At 52.3% G+C, this 17,555-nt stretch overlaps 1 protein-coding gene across 1 annotated transcript in view; it reads right to left on the bottom strand.

Annotated features, from left to right (window-relative positions):
* Positions 1-17,549, bottom strand: part of TRIM8 (tripartite motif containing 8) — a 30,264-nt gene extending 12,715 nt beyond the window's left edge. The window contains exons 1-2 of the mRNA XM_015633619.1: positions 16,389-17,549; positions 15,437-16,092 (exon numbers count right to left, since the gene is read on the bottom strand). Coding sequence (XP_015489105.1) covers positions 15,437-16,006 — 570 coding nt within the window. The 5' untranslated portion in view covers positions 16,007-16,092; positions 16,389-17,549. The remainder of the gene's footprint in view (positions 1-15,436; positions 16,093-16,388) is intronic.
* Positions 17,550-17,555: the final 6 nt, after the last annotated feature.

Below are 17,555 nucleotides of genomic sequence, written 5' to 3'. Positions count from 1 at the left end.
GAGGAGCTCTTTTCCCCACCTCTTTCAGTTTTAGGGGGAAATTGTACAGGTTTGGGGCTGATTATAAATTAGTGCCAAAATTCACCCTTCTGCTGAGCCATCTCCAGCACAGGGCTCTGGCTGCAGGCCCTGGCACAAACCTGCCCTGCCCAGTACCAAATGCACTTCGAGTAACCAACTCAGGAGCACCAGTACTAGGACACTGCAGGGAAAGTGTGGGGCTTGTGATATCCAGAAAGTTTCAGACACCCAGACCCAATTGCCTTGAACAACTGTTTCCAGCCACTTGGGAGCTCAGACTGACACCAACACCTGAAGCACAACTGGTCCCCATGACCAGCGCTGCCTTGTGCTTCATCCCTGCCATGCCAGAAAATAAAATCTGGGGCCTGTAACTGTATTGAGTGGGATTCACCAGATTTCACAGTTTTTCAGAGCCTAAAGGATCATGTAATAAGTCCTGCCCTTTCTGCCTTCAGCACACTCTGTGCTTGTGGTTTCTCAAATGCTTCAATCAATTTATATGGACATTAGGGGGGCCTTACCATCCTTTTCTCCCTCATGTCTGTTTTCATACATCTGCCCCATCCCAACCACAGATACAGATAAAAAATTCATCCAGAAAAAAAAAAAGAGCAGTCTGTCTTTGGTGGGATCATCTCCCTCAGCTGGCTCGCAGAAGCGCTCTGCCAGCTCCAGTGGTGGCAGTCTGGGAAGCAAAAGGAGATCACTCAGTGCTGAAGCTCAGCTGAATCACAAAGTCCTGCTCCTCACACAAGTCCTTTTGCTCTGACATATCTTTTCTCAGTTGCTTCTCCCATAACCCCCCTAAAAAATTCAACAGGCTTTGGCAGCACCCCCAATTCTGCCTCGATCTGCTGCCGTCCCAGTCTTGTCTAGCTCTGTTGAATTCCAATATCTTCCCAGTGTGACAAAAGCTCAGGGTCTCAGCCAGTTGTCCCCAAACTGTGGCTGGGGGAATGGCTTGCCTTACAAAGGAGCCATCCCATAAAGGCCCGTCCTATTGCTTGGCAGCAAACCTACCCCCATCTGCAAGCCCTGCAAAACTGAGAAACCCTCACTCCCCCTTCCAAATAAACATTTGGATTCAAGATCCAGCTGGCCTGTGTGATCTCAGAGCCTTCCCCCTGCAGGGGTGAAACACAGCCAGCCTCTTCCATCCTTGCTCCCATTGCAGGCTGAGCAGCCTCTCCCCGGCCCAAAGACCTCCACTCTGCACCCACCCCGCTGAGTCCTGCCATGGGAAGCCCTGAGCTCTGAACAACAGCCCCTTTGGTTTCCCACCCCTCTGATTTCTAGTTTCTGCTCTGGAGGGAGCCTAGCATGAAGATCTGGAAGCATAAACAGGTTTTGTGGGGAACTCAGATACTTGTGAGGAACAGAGCAGCAGCAGCAGCAATACCCACGTGCACCCACGTCCCGGCCATGAGACCACTAGCAATGACCTGCAGCCATGTGTCCCATCAGTGTCTCATTTGGCAAGCCAAAGACAAGGGTTCCAGGTGCACAAAGCACCTCTGCAGATTCAGGCAGCACTAGAAAGAAAACCCTCCTTTGATTTAAAGGCCATGATTTTTTTTTCCTCCCAACTGATCTAGTTAAACTTCCAACTGCTCAAGGCTATTTTAATTTGTACTGGTAAGTTAAATCAACACAAACAAGGGCAGAACAGGTTTATATGCACCTCTATTACTGGCCTGCACCAACTAGAGTGCAGCTACATTTCTCCAGGCAGCTTTTTTTTTTCTCTAATAAAGATAAGGGGGACGTTTTTGTGCACCTTCAACTGACAAATGGAGCCTGAAAGTGAATTGGGAGTCAAAGCCTTGAGCAAAGTCAAGGTGACTTATGCACCAATAGGCTGGATTCAAAGAGCTTTGCAAAAATGCAGATCAACTAACAAGATTTATAAAACTCGTTAGGGGCTTAGAGGTCGCTTAATTCTCAAAGGTGCCAAGGAAAGTGCCTGACTCGCAGAAGGATGGATGGGGCTTACAGAGGTGGCTATCTCAACCTTTTAGTTGCTTCAAGAAAAGCAGACTCAATTTCTCTTGGAAATGAGGTTTTGACATGCCAAGATGTTTACTGTGAGCCTTGGCTCCTCCATCACTTACTTTAAAGAAAAAGAACAAGTCCTCTTGCTGCAGACAACTGTTACAAACATCTACTGAAAGCCACAGCAGAATCTGCTGCTTCAGCTCACCAGCGCCAGACACCACCCAGAGGAGTATGAGACCAGATTCAGCACACAAGCTGGAAAAAACAGCAGGGGGGAAAAGACTTCGCACTTCTACAGCTCCCCAGTGCCTGGCATTTTGCAGGCTGGAAGCAGCCTGTCAGCACCTGTGGGCAGCCAAGGAAACATACAGCAAGTCCATCCACCCCAGTGACCACTACCACAGTCTGTTGAACACCAAGAACCCTCCATTGCCTCTCTGCTGGGTTTTTTCTCTTCCCAATTCTTTTTTTTGGTGAGATGGTTGTTGAGAATCTGAAAGCCCGGATTATAATCTTTATGAATCCCATAGTTAGATCGCTCTGAACAGCAGCCCAGCAATACCAGATGTTCAAACAAAGCTGCCAACCGACAGCTGTCTGCAGCTTGCAGCATGTTTTTACTTTAAAATGCAAAATGATACCAATCTATATTAAAAGAGAGACGTTCAGAGCCTTGCGATAGCAGCTGAAGCCGCGGATATTGCTCTTTCACGCAGGGTGTGGCAGCAGAAGGAAATATCTCAAAAACTACTGCTTAAGCCACCCTCCCAGCCCCCCCAAATCCTGGCCCCTTTCCTAATGGGAAAGAGACTCACGTTACTGCCTGAGTGCCGTGAATGTACCAGTGCATGTCCAAACAAGCCAGCAAAAAGAAAAATGCAGCATGAACAAACACTGTCTAATGAAGGATGCCAGAACGAATCTGGGCGCTGCCCACACCTGGCTCTCAGCGGCATGGGGAGGACAAAGTGATACATGGGGGGATGGAGGGAACCACTCATGTGGTGGAGGGTGCAGTCTCTCCTGCACCAGTGACCAAAGTGGGATGGGAAACGTCCCTTCTGGCAGCACAGCATCACCAGTGGAAGCATGGGATGAAGGGGCATCTTCCACTGCTTCAGCCCATCTGCCCAGCATCTCACCTCAGGTTGTCCACCATCCCTCTAAAACACACAGGGATGCTCTGGTCCAACTGGAGAAACTCTGCCTGAGTCTCCTTGATGTGAGGCAGGTTTTCAACTTGCATTGCTTTGTACCTTTATTTCTTAGGCTGGCTGGGACCAGGCAGAAAGCCTACACCTTGCAACCTTTTCTGCACACCAGCAGCTGGAGAAGGCAAGAACTGGAGCTCAGCCTTGCTCTTCATTATTTCTCCCTCTGTGAATGCAAGCCACCCACAATGACCACATTTTGGGGATGGCAAGTCCCAAATACACTAGGCATGGCACAGTACTCCTGGCTTGCAGGAATTGTGCAAAAAGGGCTCTGACTTACTCAAACGTGACGTCCCAAATTCCCCACCAGCCGCGATCACAGGAAATCTTTGGGACCGGTCCCAAGGCTGCCTCATTGTGCTCCAAGCAGCAACAGCATGAATGAATCACGCTCTTCAACGTGACACCCAGCTCCCAGCAACGTACTCAGGACCAAAATATTTACGTTGCAAATGATTAAGAATAGGGCCAGATCCCCTCCCCAGCCTGGTGACATAAAAAGGCCAACATGGTCTTGCATTGAGCAAGTGGGTGGCAGAAGAATAGGAAAACAGGAGGCAGAGACCAGTCCCATGTCTCATGGCCCATCTCTGCTCAGCAATGCTGAATCAGAGCCCATCCCAGTTACAGCAAAACCCCAAAGAGGCAAGCACAGAGACTACAATCCCCATGGTACCACACTCCCTCTGGATGACACGTGAGGGAGCATGCTGGAACCTGTAGTTTCCAGCCAGCCAGCTGCAAAATGCCATCCCCCAGTAGACACATCTCAAATTAAAGCGATGCAAGGACCCCAAACTCCTGGCAAGGTGCCAGCTATGGCTTCTTGTTGGCAGGTGCTTGGCCATTCCTATGTGTTGCACTTGCCCCTTTCCAAGGAGAGGCCAAGAGCCCACACCCTGCAAATCCCCTCGCAGCTGACCTGCAACCTGCTCTTTCTGAAGTGATGTGTCTGCATGGACAGCATGGTCCTCCCAGAGCTCTGGTGCAGCCCTGGCATGCAGGAGATATCAGCCCTGCTCCTGTTTTGCTGTTGAGCACCCCCACCTCTGCTCCATGGCACTGCGATGCCAGCCCAGAGCAAGACCCTGCATCCAGTGCTGGTGAAACTTCAGCTACATAAAGCCCAACAATGCATCCCTCGAGGGGTCCCGTAAAGATGCCACTGAAGCAATCAGTCTTAGGCAGCAAAAAGCAACACACTGGAGTGGTGTTTTCAGGCAGAACAGCACAAGCAGGCAAAGCTCCACTGAATCACCATACCAATAAAGCTAGGGACAGCCACTTCCCCACAGCATCCCAGATGGACACACAGCCACCCTGGGAGTGCTGCCACCCTGTGCTCCAGCAAGACCAGACCATACGTCACCCCCTGGGGAACGTGGTACCCCTCTCCTTGCCCGCACACCCTCCCCACTGCAGAGGAAATCGTGCGCCCGGCTGATGTCAGGAGGCATCACTTCACACAAAGGCCAGGCTTCCTGGCGGGGAAGGGGTGGGGGAGTGGGGAGGAAGGGGAAGAGGAGCCCGGGGCAAAGGCAAACAGCATCTACAGCTCCTTGTGTATGCAAAAGGGGCAGCAGCAAGAGACAACATGGCCCCTTCTACTTCAATTGCCCTTGCACCCGGGAAAGAGAGGCAACATTGTTATTTCCAAGTGCCCTTCACAGGAGCCACAGCATGGCCCTGCCCTGCACCTTGTGAACCCCTTTAAGAATGTACTGAAAATAAGGGACTCAAGTTTATTTTAATTTGCTCCTGCAAATAAATAAGTTCCATTTTCTCCATGCCAGGCTGTGGCTGTTGCCAACCAGGGGACACAGCTCCCTGCTGAGCACCCAACCAGGAGAAAAAAACATTTCTACGACAAGATCTAACATCAGCACCCCCAAAATTGGCATGAGCATGCACCCCACCTGTCTCCTCATGGCCCATGGGTGGCTAAATAGTCATGGTACACATTAATTGATAAATACAGATAAAAATAACGTACTGAGGACCGAAGGCAAGAGTAATCAGCAGCCCTCATTTCCCAAACTCCTCTCCCCAGTATGCTCCCCAAAGCCAAGCATTTTTGCAAAACATAGCGTATCATGGTACCCACAGCATCAATATGATCTCCTGCTTCAGCATCTCCTCTCCTCCTCCACCTCCTGCAGTCCCAGCTCACCCCCAGGTAGTGGAGGAGGCTGGTGGTCAGCACCAGACCATTGCTTTTGTCTCCAACTCAGCCTCTCTCTCAAGGACACTCTGGACCAGTTGTACAGGGACCAGTGAAAAGGGCTCGGCTGTAGGGGACCTGCAGGATGTGGTCGATGTTGACTGAAAAGGGAAATCACTGATATTGCAGAGGGCAGCCAGGGAAGGTGGATTTTGGATGTGGACACCACCAGGGAATAACTTTAAAGGAGCAAACCTTGCTGCTCTCCTTCAACGTGCTGACTTCTGCTCCTAGGAGAAGGCCTGTCATTGGTTTTTAATCTCACCCGATTATGGACCAGCCTTTGACATTATTGATCTCAGGCCCCTGAAGTATCATTTATCTTCCAGGTTTGAATCAGCCATCAGAGCTCAACATCTCAGACCCCAGTCAGCTTCATCCTCCCAGGGAGCCAGGGGAACTGTTCTGCACAACTCCAGTCCTGCTGATTCACATGAACTGTATTTGATGCCCAGTTTCCACCCTCACATAAGGTGTCTTTCACTCTCTGCCTACCTGGCATTTCGTTTTCTGACTCAAAAATCCAGCTCCTCAGGTCTCTGGCAGACCAGCATTGCTTTCTCAAGCTTGGCAGTCCAAGGTGCCTCTAGGGTGCCCTGCTTCCCCCTTTCAGTTTCATTATCCTCTTTCAAAGAGGATGTGGTGGAGACACAAATGTTATGGGATGTGCTGAGAACTGCACAGGGACCGGGGGAGCAGCGCCAGCAGTCAGCATACAACCGGAGAAGCCATTTCTAGCTGTGACCCACTGCCATTTTCTAGAGCAGAAGGGACCAACAGCAGTAGCTCCTCACTCCCTGGTGAGATTGTACCCACAGAAAAACCAGGCAGCTATTGTGGTTTTGTGGTGGCTTCCCCTTACCTGCCAGCCAGTACAGCTGCCACAGGGCCAGCTTGTGCTTGACCTTCAAAACGTCAATATCTGCTCCCTCCACCAGACCCAGAGGAGATGGGCTGACAAGTTCCCTTTCCCCTGGATACCTCCATCCCCCACCCAAACTGACAGACGGTCCCAGCCTCCACTGTTTGGGAAGCACAAGGTTTTCCTCAAATGCCTTTGTCAACAGTTACTGGATGCAGCACGTACACGAAGGCTGTCTTTTCAGATGCCTCCTGTCTCTCTCTCCTGCAAAGCCAGGAGCCTTATGTTTAGGGAAGGAGGAGTATTTCCTGAGGAAGGCTCCAGTGGGCAGTTTTAATGCATAGAGGAAGGTTTAGTTTTTGTTCTTCGTGTTGTTATACTTTATCATATTGCTGAAAAGCACTTTGGTAAATGGAGATAAATACCATGTGCATTCATAGATTGTAGCAGGAACTAGCACTGGGGAGTACCAGGGGAGGAAGTGCCTGGATGGGGGAAGCTAGCAGGGTCCACATTCTGGCAAGGTACCACCATCAGCAAAGAAAGCTACAGCTTCCCCACACTGCCATGGACTTCCTGACTCCTAGCAGGTCTCCCCACCTCTACTTACCTCTAATTTAGGGTAATATGCTGACTTCCCCATCCAGACTTTAGGTTGTTGCAGAGATTAAAATGATCTTTTTCTCCCCTGTTCTAAGTAGAAAGCTACAAATTCCTTAGCTGAAGGACAGGCCTTGGTTTTACCTGCTAGGCTTACATGCTTGGGAAGTGCATTTGGAAAGGGGTGCCCTTCACACCAGGCACTATTTCCAGCTCCCTGCCCAGATGCCCTGTTGTGCAGCATGCCAGCAGGCAGAGGCAGAAAAACAGCTCCCAGATGTGCTCCCATTCCCTTGATGAGGGCAGGCTCCATCCCCACCCCCTACAACCAAACTACCTCTGACCAAAACAGAGCTCGCAGGCCTCAGCCACCCCGCCACAACAGTGCAAGCTGTGGCAGAAGAGCTGCAGTAATTCCCTCCTGGATCTGGCCACCCCCATCACTAAGGGGCTAGCACAATACCAGAGGGAAGGGGGAGCGCAGCACCCCCCCGCACTGTCCCCAAAGGGTCTGTGAGGGGGACAGAGATCTCGCAGCACATTTATTCCGCTCCATCCATTTGAGAGGCACGCTTCAAGGGGCTTTTTGCCGTCAGAGGCGGGTGCACCAGGACAGGAAAAGAACAAAGGGAGGCACCGGCACCCCCAGCCCTTTGTCTGAGCGCAGAGGAGTTCACCTGCAGGGAAAACCTGCTCCCACCGCAGAGGCGGCAGCTCCACATGGATTCAGATGGGGAGAGGGATGCGGCCCCCCCTTCTAGCAAGAGGATAATGAGCAGAAGGATGCAATCACATTACCCTCTCTCTCCCCTTGCCACACGCACAAGCCCATTACAGTGCACGCCAACCCCCCCGACTCACCAACAACCCAACAACCGCAACCAGCAATAAAAGCCATTGCCACAGAAATACCAACCCACCCCCCAGTGTGATCGATCTGTCTGCGTGTGGCCCAGCACCAAACCCCGGAGCTCGGCTCCACCGACCAGGATTGACTGGGAGGGAAGGGGGTGGGAGACTCCTTTCCAGGGGACAGGGTTTTAAAGCTACACAATAACTGGCTCAAATGAGGGTTTAGATTAAGCTGTCATATGGCAAGGGAAAACACTGCCTCCATTAGGATATGTGGGATTTTCCTTCCCTTTCTCCAAAGCTACAGCTCTAGGATGAAGCTTCCAGGTCACCCAGGCCGGGAGAAGAGAACTGGGTGATGCCAAGCAAATAGGGGATCCTGAACAGGGAGAGATGGGTGGAGGGAAGAAAAGGGAGATCAGCCCTCCCGAAGCCCCAGATCACACAGTCGGCTGCTCTGACAATGTTTACTCATATTTCAGAGAGACACAGCCATCCGGAACATCACTCCCTGCCAACTGCCTCATCTGGAGCCATCCACAGCTCAGCTCTTCCCAGCCCACTCCAGAGACAGCCCCCCCAGTCAAAGCATCTACACAGCAAGAAATTGAAAAAGGACAGGTAGGGGGAAGAGAAGAAAGAGAGTAATTAAATTAATTTGTCTTTATTTTTTTTTTTTAGCAGTTCTGGTACATCATCCCAGCACAAAGATGATTTGGAGTGCAACGGCACCGCTGCAGAGTGCAGGGCACTGTGCTGAGCTGGGAACTTCTGCTCATGTTACCATCACAAGAGAATCATAAGACAGAAGAGGGACAACCACAATGCTCTGGTGAGAACAGGCTGAAGCTGTCCTTATCAGAAAGGATCTGGGACTGGAAACCTCTTCCCTGAGTTCATCTGGGGGACATATGTAAAAACTTTTGCGTGCATCTAGAGTCTGTGAATAACCATCTCTCCCTCCATATTTGGGACCAGACATCTCTTCCTCCCATTCCCAAGTATGCTGGGTATAGCCCTCCCAGGAAAAGGAGGGGTGGCTGCCTCTGTCCATCCGTGGAAGAAAGGGAAGGGCAGGACATCCCTGACATGTTTCACATCTCCCCACCAATTCCCCAGCATCTGCCTCACTTTCTCTTCCAGCAAACAGAGGTTCATTGCAGAAATTTGGCTATCACTGCAAGCAAGCTCAGCAGCTCTGAGTCTTCTGTGCCATCCCCCTTACTTCAACGCAACCAGCATCTCCTCAGCCTACAGGCTGTTGATAAATGCAAGAAGTTGACAAAGTCACCAGAACCTAGCCCAGATCCACAGCATTTTATTTCTTTTAAAAGCAAAAAAGCCAGGCCAGACCAGATTCTGCCCTGGAGCCTGCGTGGCAAAGCAGAATCCTGCTCCAAGTGTTTATTTATAAATCCGTACATACATGTACATTTGAATTCTGACAGAATTAATTCTGGCATCCAGCTAATTCAAAGCATTCCTCCCCCATCACACTACTGTTGCAGGCCAGCCCTGCACAGAAGCTGATTATAAAATGCTGCACTAGCCAGGCATTTCTGCAAAGGCTTGTGCTATTGAGCATTCAGTCTTTCCTTGCTTGGCTATTTCATTGTTTCGGTGTCGATCCCTCCTCTCTTGCCCTGTGTTTCCTGGTTACTTTTGTCCCTGCTCTGGAAGCACTGCTGCTCTCAGCCCCATTTCAGTGTCAGATTGAAAAAAAAAACCCCAAACAATTACACGAAATTAAAGAGAAGAAAAGAAGAAATTATCACCATGTACCAAGATTTCCAGTAAACAGATAGGTAATGAGCAAAAAATAGGCCAATATGCTGCAAGGCAAGCTGCAGACAGATCTGGGTATAGAAAACCCGCTGCCCGCCTCCCAAGTACAGCTAAGAAATCCCTGTGTGGTCACACGCTGTCCTCTGGAGCAGAGAGGAGAGAGGTCAGGGCAGCCAGCACTGTAAGAGCCTCTTTATTCTTGGGCAGTTGCACGAATCTGATCGCTTGTGCCCTTTGTGAGACATGGAAATCTGCCTTCTCCTCCCACCCCCTTCGCCAGCCCCTCTTCTGCTCCTCCTGCTCAGATGGGGACAGAGGCAATTCCTTGGCTCCAAAGGCAAAGACCAAAGCAGCAGAGAGGCTGTGGATGCCCCTCTGGCAGGACCAGGCCTGGATGAGCACACAGGAGACCTTGAGAACAGTGCTTTGTTGGGGCAAGGGGAGGGAAGAAGAAGGGAAGGACAGTCCTGGGATTTGGTATTCCTTGAAGGACTCACCCAGACTCCCACGTGTCAGGCACAAGGCTGAGGGGTGGAGAGAAGTCCATGGTGTCCCACTGCAGTTCATGTCTCTCCTACTTCTCCCTCTCCATCTTGCTCATGGGCTTGAGGAGAACGGCACGCTGATCACCTCCATGCCAGCAGACACGATGCTCACATAAGTATCACACGATAGATTTAGATTAAACAAGGGTCTGGGCTAAATTCATTATGCTCTCATCACCAGACAAAGCTAGGCTTAGACTTCCTAGTTCAGAGACCAGACCACAACACCTCTGTCTCAGGGGCTCATTTGAAGTCACTGCTGACGGAGGGCTTCAAGGTGGGAAGCCCTAGGTAGGCCAGGGCAGTCTGGTGAGCAGGGGTGTAAGCCTGGGCTCCATTTTGTTGCTATTGCTTGCAAAGCAGCTCAAGGTCCTCAGCTGAACTTTTCCTTATCTCTCTCTTTCCACCTCACTCTCCGACAGCTCTCACCCACACTGCATTGTCCCCTATGGGAAGAGAGCATTCTCCACAGCAGCCCCAGTACTATTCCTTTACCAAGGCTGTCCCCTCCACACAAGTCTCCTCTCTCCCACCCAACCACTAGGCTGCCTCCCAGCATCCTCCATCTCTGCTGTCACTTCTCAGATTGACTCTACACAAAAGACTTGCAGCTGCAGGTCTGGAGCAACCAACCGCTGGCAACCTGACGGGCTAAGGGCACAGAAAATGCTCAAGCTTAGCAGGAAAGCAGCGGGGAAAAGCCCTTAATCCAAACCCTGCGGAGGCAGGAGACTGCTCCAGTTCAGCCAAAGATCTGGGACTGCCAAGATACCCACTGCTGCTTGGCCAGCAAACCCAGAGGGGTTTGTAGCAGGATGGCTCAGCCCCTCCAGACTTCTCTAGAGCGGCTCAGGCTGCTACGGCTTGAACTGAAATCTGCTGCCCCTGACAAGACAGAGCAGCAAAGCCTGACAGATCAATGTGGTGAGTGGCACGGAGCTAGGGAGACAGGCTAGGTGGTGCTGGGATTTCTGCCACTGCCCAAGGGCCATGAAGTCAGTGCTCATCATGGCAGCTTGACCAACTGACAGCATCCCAGGGCACAATGATCAGCCACATTTAGGAGCACAGTGCCATATTCCTGAGGCCCCTGGGCAGGAATTAGGGCATAAGCAAAGCCAGGGACGGACAGACCTGGTTTAGGATGACCTAACCCTTGGGCTGGGCTGGCAGTTCAGCTCTGGGGTGCTGGTGGAAGTTCAGATGGAGGGTGCAGGGAGAAGCTGCATTACTTACTCCTGCTTTGTAAGATCTGCTGCAAAGTTGTCTGGGGATCAGGTATGCTCAGAGTGGCACAGCAAACGCCTGCCAGGCACCAGCCACACCACCTACAGCCACGAGAGCTAAATTAGCACTCAAGCACTTGGGCACTTGCACTCACAATGCCTGCAGTGAGCTGCGTGCCGTGCTCCTCATAAACAAGTCATCTGGAAAATAAGTAAGCCTGTAAAAATCCAGTCCATCACAAGTTACCAAACCTGTTTCAGAGTAGAACAACCCAGAGCAGCTCATGCCAGAAGCCTGGCAGTGAAGCTGATACCAAGCTTCCCCACTGGTGGGACTCCCTTGGTCCCAGCTAAACATCCCTGGCACAGATGGCAGCATGGGGATGCCATGTGGGACTTGGTGGTGGCCAAAGCTGGCAAAGAACCAGAGTTTCTGGTACAGACTTGAGATCCATCTCTCCCTATGCTCCTATCAAGCATTCACCATTCCTCATTCTCATAATACAGAAAGCACGTGAGTTGGCCTAATGTGGGGTGCTGCCAAGAAAGCAAGCCCAAACCCACTGAGTTGCAGTTGGACTCAACGGCGCAGTCCCTGTCCCCTGGATTTGCTGAACGTACACTGCTCCATGGACAGTGTTGGATGCTGTTCCCACACACCTGCAGGAGGATTCACAATGTTTTCCTCCAGGTCTCAGTACCACAATGCATTTTCTCCCACTTAATGTTCAAAGCCACCAGAGATCTTCATAATGTGAAGGGATTTCTAAGAAGTTAGGTTACAGGGAAAAATCTATTTCCTTCTCCCTAAACAAAACAGAAGCAGACCCTCTCTACCCAAGTCCTTTTCCACTGGTGGCACCTCTAGCTGAGGACAGGCTGCTGGGAAACTTCTGAGCAAGTTCAGATGTACCTGGCCTCAGTCAACCATGTCCCACACAAAGACAGGGCAACCACGGTAATACCCCGCACATGAGACTCTTTCTCTGATTGCCGACTTCTTACCTATACTCCAATCCCAGCAATGTAGTTTCCCCTTTTTGGATGGAGAAAAAATAAAAAGCAACACATCAACCTCGCACTGGAGCAACTTTCTTCTTCAGCCTTAGAAGCAGGTTCCCCCATGCAGGCGGGAGGCACAAGGAGCAGCAAAGGCAAAGATGGAAGAAAACATGTTTCATTTTGAGACCTTGACACAAACAAAATGAAAAAAAAAAAAGCAGAAAAAAAAAAAAAAAGAAAAGAGGGTGCCTTGTTGGCTTTTCTTCCCCCCCTCTCCTCTTTAAGCGCTACAAAAACAGGAAACAAAGGAGAAAACATCTCACGGGGGGAAGGGGAGGTAAGCGCTTTATACGCCCACGAAAGAAAGATTAACCACATATTTTATTTACTGTTTGTATTACAGATGCACCGTGGAGTTCAACTAATTCTGAGCCAGGGCTCTGCGGATTTGTGCGGCACCTAACGCTGAGTGGGGTCCTTCCCCCAGACTCACATGTTCCTCTTCAGGCAAACCCTGCACAGACACCCCCTTTCCTCTGGCAGACACCCACCTCCAGCCTCCTTCACCCAGCCAGAGCACTTCTGCCCAAACTGCCAGCTCAGCTGACAAAGTGCTGGTGCTTTCCCCAAGGAGTTTTGATCCCCTTTTCCCCTTCAAACTGGTCTGTAACCAGAGGTAAGGTGCCCTTTGAGGCAGGTTGGCAGCACAGCCAGAGGAACAAATGCTAAAGAAGCAGAGTTTATGGGGAACGTGTTTGCAGGCTCCAGTCCCTCCTTCGGGCCATGGGGGCCACCCCCTCCACAGGAGTCGATGTTGCAACCCCCACACTTGCGAGTGTCCCGCACCAAGGTCAGGGCTCCGATCCTCCCAACTTTGACTCATTTCTCAATTAACGGCCTTCTGAACACAAACCACATATGGAACAAACCTCTCACAATGGGGCCTCCCCCGGACCTCCCAAGCCCAGCGTTACTCATCTGCCCCCCAGTCCCAGTCCATCTTTCCCGGGATGCTCCATGAGCGGCTCACCGCCGCTGCAGGGTGAGCAAGCAGCCAGGAATCCCGGGCCCAGCTCCCGCAGGCGGGAAGTCGTCACCAGCTGAGCTCATGCACCCTAATTCGGGAGCCGACGAGGCCACCTTCCTTGCTGGCTGGCGACGGGCTGCTTTCAGCCGGAGACCCAGCCATGCCCATGGAGCAAGGGCTGGCAACCTGCTGGCTGCTTTTCCCAGGGCCTCACCCCTACTGCAGCAACTTCATGGAAGAACTGCTTCAACTACAGAGGAGATCCTTTGGGCACACTGTCCCCCAGCTTGGTGCTGTCCTTCATTGACCCAGACTCCATGCACCCAACCGAGCCACGCGCCCAGCGGGAAGAGACAAGCTTATCATCACAGAGAAAGGAAATTAAAATAACGCGGCAATGGAGGTACCGAGGGATTTGGCCAAGGTCACAAAATAATTCCATGGTTCTATGATACAGCCATCTAATGCTTTTGGTGTCTAGCCACATACCCTAAAATTTTAAGCCAGGGCCAAAATCCAGCCTAGCCAGTGGCAGATTTCTGCCAGGTCATTAGCAGCATGCATCCGCAAGAAGCGGCGAACATCCAGCCATAACAACGGCAGCAACAACAAAAAAAACACGCAGCAAGAGCGGGAATAAATGAGATCAAAGTGTCCTGGAAAAGGACCTGGAAAAATAGTTTTGGTCCCTGGCGAAGGCTCCTGGGAGATGCACATGTGAGCCCCATCCCAGCCCTGCACAGCCCTCCTGAGGTGGCTCCCCACCCTGGCAGAGGGAAACCAAAATGACTCCCTATAAATAGAAGCAGAAAAGCGCTTCTCCAAAAGACTGACTGGGTCTTTCCCCTTCCAGCGTGTGTGGCGGAGCTGCTGGCACCTCCATGGAGGTCCCTGGTTTTCCCCCAAAAGAACTGGAGAGGAAAATAACCTTCCTGTGAGCTCAGGCTGGCTCTTCTCTACACAGAGCTGCACCCCCCCCACCCCCACCCCACTCCCAGGCCTGGCCATCCAATTGGAAAGTAATTATACTGCAATTTTTATTTATGACTTCTTTTTTTTTTTTTATTGCTAAATGGTGACTCATTTTGGCAACATTAAAATACACAGGAAATCATCCCCATTTTACAGTAATCACCATTCAATTCATTGTTAAATATTTATTCGGCAGACAAGCGCCGAGCCTCTTTCAAAGGGTCGGAGGGGGAGCGGAGGGGCAGCCCTGAAAACGGGGAAGGTGGTAGAAGGGTCATGGCAGGGCTGGCCGCAGGGCTGGTAAATGCCCGCCAGGAACTGGAGGGTGGGGAGCCAGGGGTGAAAGCTCCTGCCAGATGGCCTGGCCAAGGGCAAAATACAGACCCGCTTTCCCTCGAATCCAGCACAACAGCCCAAGCTGCTCTATGGAGAGGAGCAGCCCTGTGCCCTCTAATAAAAATCACATTATTTGGCCAAACCCCAAGACTGAATCCCCACCAGTGAGACGTCACGGGTCTCTGACACGTCATGGGTCTCTGACACGAAGCTCTTCCACTGCTGGGGGGAAGAGGATGGCCCACCGGCCCCAGTGGGAGGCAGTGGGAAGAGCAGGCAGTTTGACATTCACAGGCCTTACAATGGACAGGGTCCGCTCCTGCAGCCGCTTTGTCCTCCCAGGAAGCCAAATTTTGGGGTGATTCGACCTTAGAGGCAGGCAGCTCTTCTGCTTTCCTCCAAACAGCTGCATAGCCCACCACAAACCTGGCAGACGGCCCCTCCAAACCGCCCTGGCCCAAGACCTCAACCCTTCCCTGCAGAGCGCACACCCAAGGCGCCGTGGGTCCCACAGCCCGACAGCTACAAAGGCCTCCCAGCACGGACACCTTCCCTGGGGAGCCCCCCGGCACCCACGGGCTCCCCGTCACCGCTTGGCTGGGAGGCCACCCAACATGTCTGCCACGGGGGGACCCCGGGCGGAAGGAGCAGCAGCGCCGGGATGGATTTTGTGTAGGTCCTACACAAACACGGGGGAACAGACATGGCAGGGAAGAGGGTGGCTGGGCGGTCCCCAGGCTGGGCAAACCCGGGTGTCCAGGATGGTTGGACTCACCCGGATCTCATTGCGGCGGATCTCCACGTCGCAGACCGAGTGTCCCTGGTGGGCCCCGCTGTAGTAGCAGCAGAACTGGCAGACGGCCACCTGCTCGGCCTCGCAGTGGTACAGGCGGTAGGCGTTGTGCTGGGGGCAGCTCCAGGCCCGCACGTCCTCCGCCTCCACCAGGAGATGCCCCCGCGCCGTGGAGGGCTGCTGCAGGTGGGTCTGGACGTGGGACTGGCAGCACGGAGCCTCGCACCTCAAACAGATCTTCTGTGCAGGCAGCGGCGGGCCCCGGCGGCAGAAGACGCAGTGCAGGACTGAGGGGGGCTTCTCCAGGTTGAGGGAGTTGAACTTCTCCACGATGTTGGTGAGCTTCAGGTTCTTCTCCAGGTTGGGCTTCTGGTTGTAGGCCTGGTTGCACTCCGGGCACCGCACCAAGCCCGACTCCTTGGCCCACGCCTCCCCGATGCAGCCCCGGCAGAAGTTGTGCTTGCAGGGCAGCTGGACCGGCTCCACAAAGACGTGAAGGCAAATGGGGCAGATGAGCTCCTCTTCGAAGCAGTTCTTCCAATTCTCGGCCATCTCTGCCGGCAGCTCTGTCGACGCTTCCCCCCAGCCGCTTCGGTCGCTCAGTGCGGTCTAGGGGCGGATGCCGGGGTCTGTCCTCCCTGAAAGGGGAAGGCTGAGGGTGAACGGACGGGCTCCCCCCTCCCCGCAGCACGCGCCATAAATAATAAACCGCAGCAGATTTTAAAATCGGGGATAAAATAAACCACAGAGCAGCACTCTAGGAATATCCGGAAAAAAAAAAAAAAAATGCAACGTCCCCATCGCTTTGTTAAAAAAACAACACAAATGGTTAAAAAAAACCCAACACGATCCTGTTGGACTTACAGCCCGAAGTCCTAACCACCCCTAAAAGCCATTTGCTCCTTTTTACCCCAGAAGGTGAACTGAAACTTACCAAAGGTTGAAAAAAATCCATACAAAATCCAGCAGCAGAGTCCAAGTTCCATATAAAGCTCCTAAATTTAGCGCTCCGGATCAGATTTTTCTTTTCTTAGGTTTGCAACTGACATTCAATATTTTAAAGGGACTTTTGTCCCCCACCAAACCTGGCCAACAGCTGAGGGCAGCGACTCGCTCGGGCTTTTTTTTTTTTCCTTCCCTGTATTTCTCCTCCCTCTCCCCCTGATGGGAGTTGGGAATCAGAGTCTTTTAAAGGAAACAGATCAAAGGGTTAAGATCCAAAACGGGAAAAAGAGGAAGATTAAAAAAAATAATAATAATAGCGACAGTGACGATGGCAGAAAAACGAATTCTCTCTGCGGCCCCCGAGATTTGCTTCTAAATCGGAGGAGCAGCAGGGAAAAAGAAGGAAGAGGGGAAAAAAGACAAGACAGGGAGGGGAAAAAAAAAAAAAAAAAAAAAAAGAAGAATAAAAAAAAGCCCTCTCGCCTGCTTCGAGATTGCGAGGTCTTGAATGGGAGAGCTCGGTCATTCAGAGCAAACCCCAGCCCAGCACAGCCCGCCCAGCTCCTCCAACGCTCCCGGAGAGGGATGGGAGAGGGGACGGGCTTTGGCACGGGGGGTTCTGAGCCCCGCGGACCCCAAATCAACCTGCTCCCACTTCCCACTAGGGTTGGGGGGAAAAAGGTGTCCGGGGGGTCCGTCCTAGCCCGCTCTCATGGCCGGTCCGGGGGTCGCAAGCCCCCGACGGTAACAATGCTGTGGGGCGCACGGACGGTGCCCGTGCCGGTGGCGGAGCGCTGCCTTCCCCGGCGCGGCCCCGCCGGGAAGGGGCGAGGCGGCGGCGGGCAGCCGGGAGGAGCCGGCCGGAGAGAGCGGTTCCGGGAGAGCCGAGTCAGCTCTCAGCCATCTTGAGTTGCCCGGCTGAGAACGGAGACCGGGAGCGCGTTAAAAATAAAATTAAAAAAAAAAAAAAAAAAAAAAAGGGAAAAAAATAAAGGGAAAAAAAGGGTATTTAAAAAAAAGAAATTATAAAGTCACCAGAACAACCCCGCTCCCGGGAGCCACCTCCTCCGCCTGCCTAGCGAGGCTCTGCGGAGGGGCTGCGGGGCCAGGCGAGCCCGAGCCGAGCCGTCCCGTCCCGGCGGGGCCGCTCAGCACA

This window comes from Parus major, chromosome 6 (genome assembly GCF_001522545.3).
Source record: "Parus major isolate Abel chromosome 6, Parus_major1.1, whole genome shotgun sequence".
Taxonomy (NCBI): domain Eukaryota; kingdom Metazoa; phylum Chordata; class Aves; order Passeriformes; family Paridae; genus Parus; species Parus major.
The sequence above is the reverse complement of the archived record's forward strand: the minus strand, read 5'-3'. Positions and strand labels throughout refer to the sequence as shown.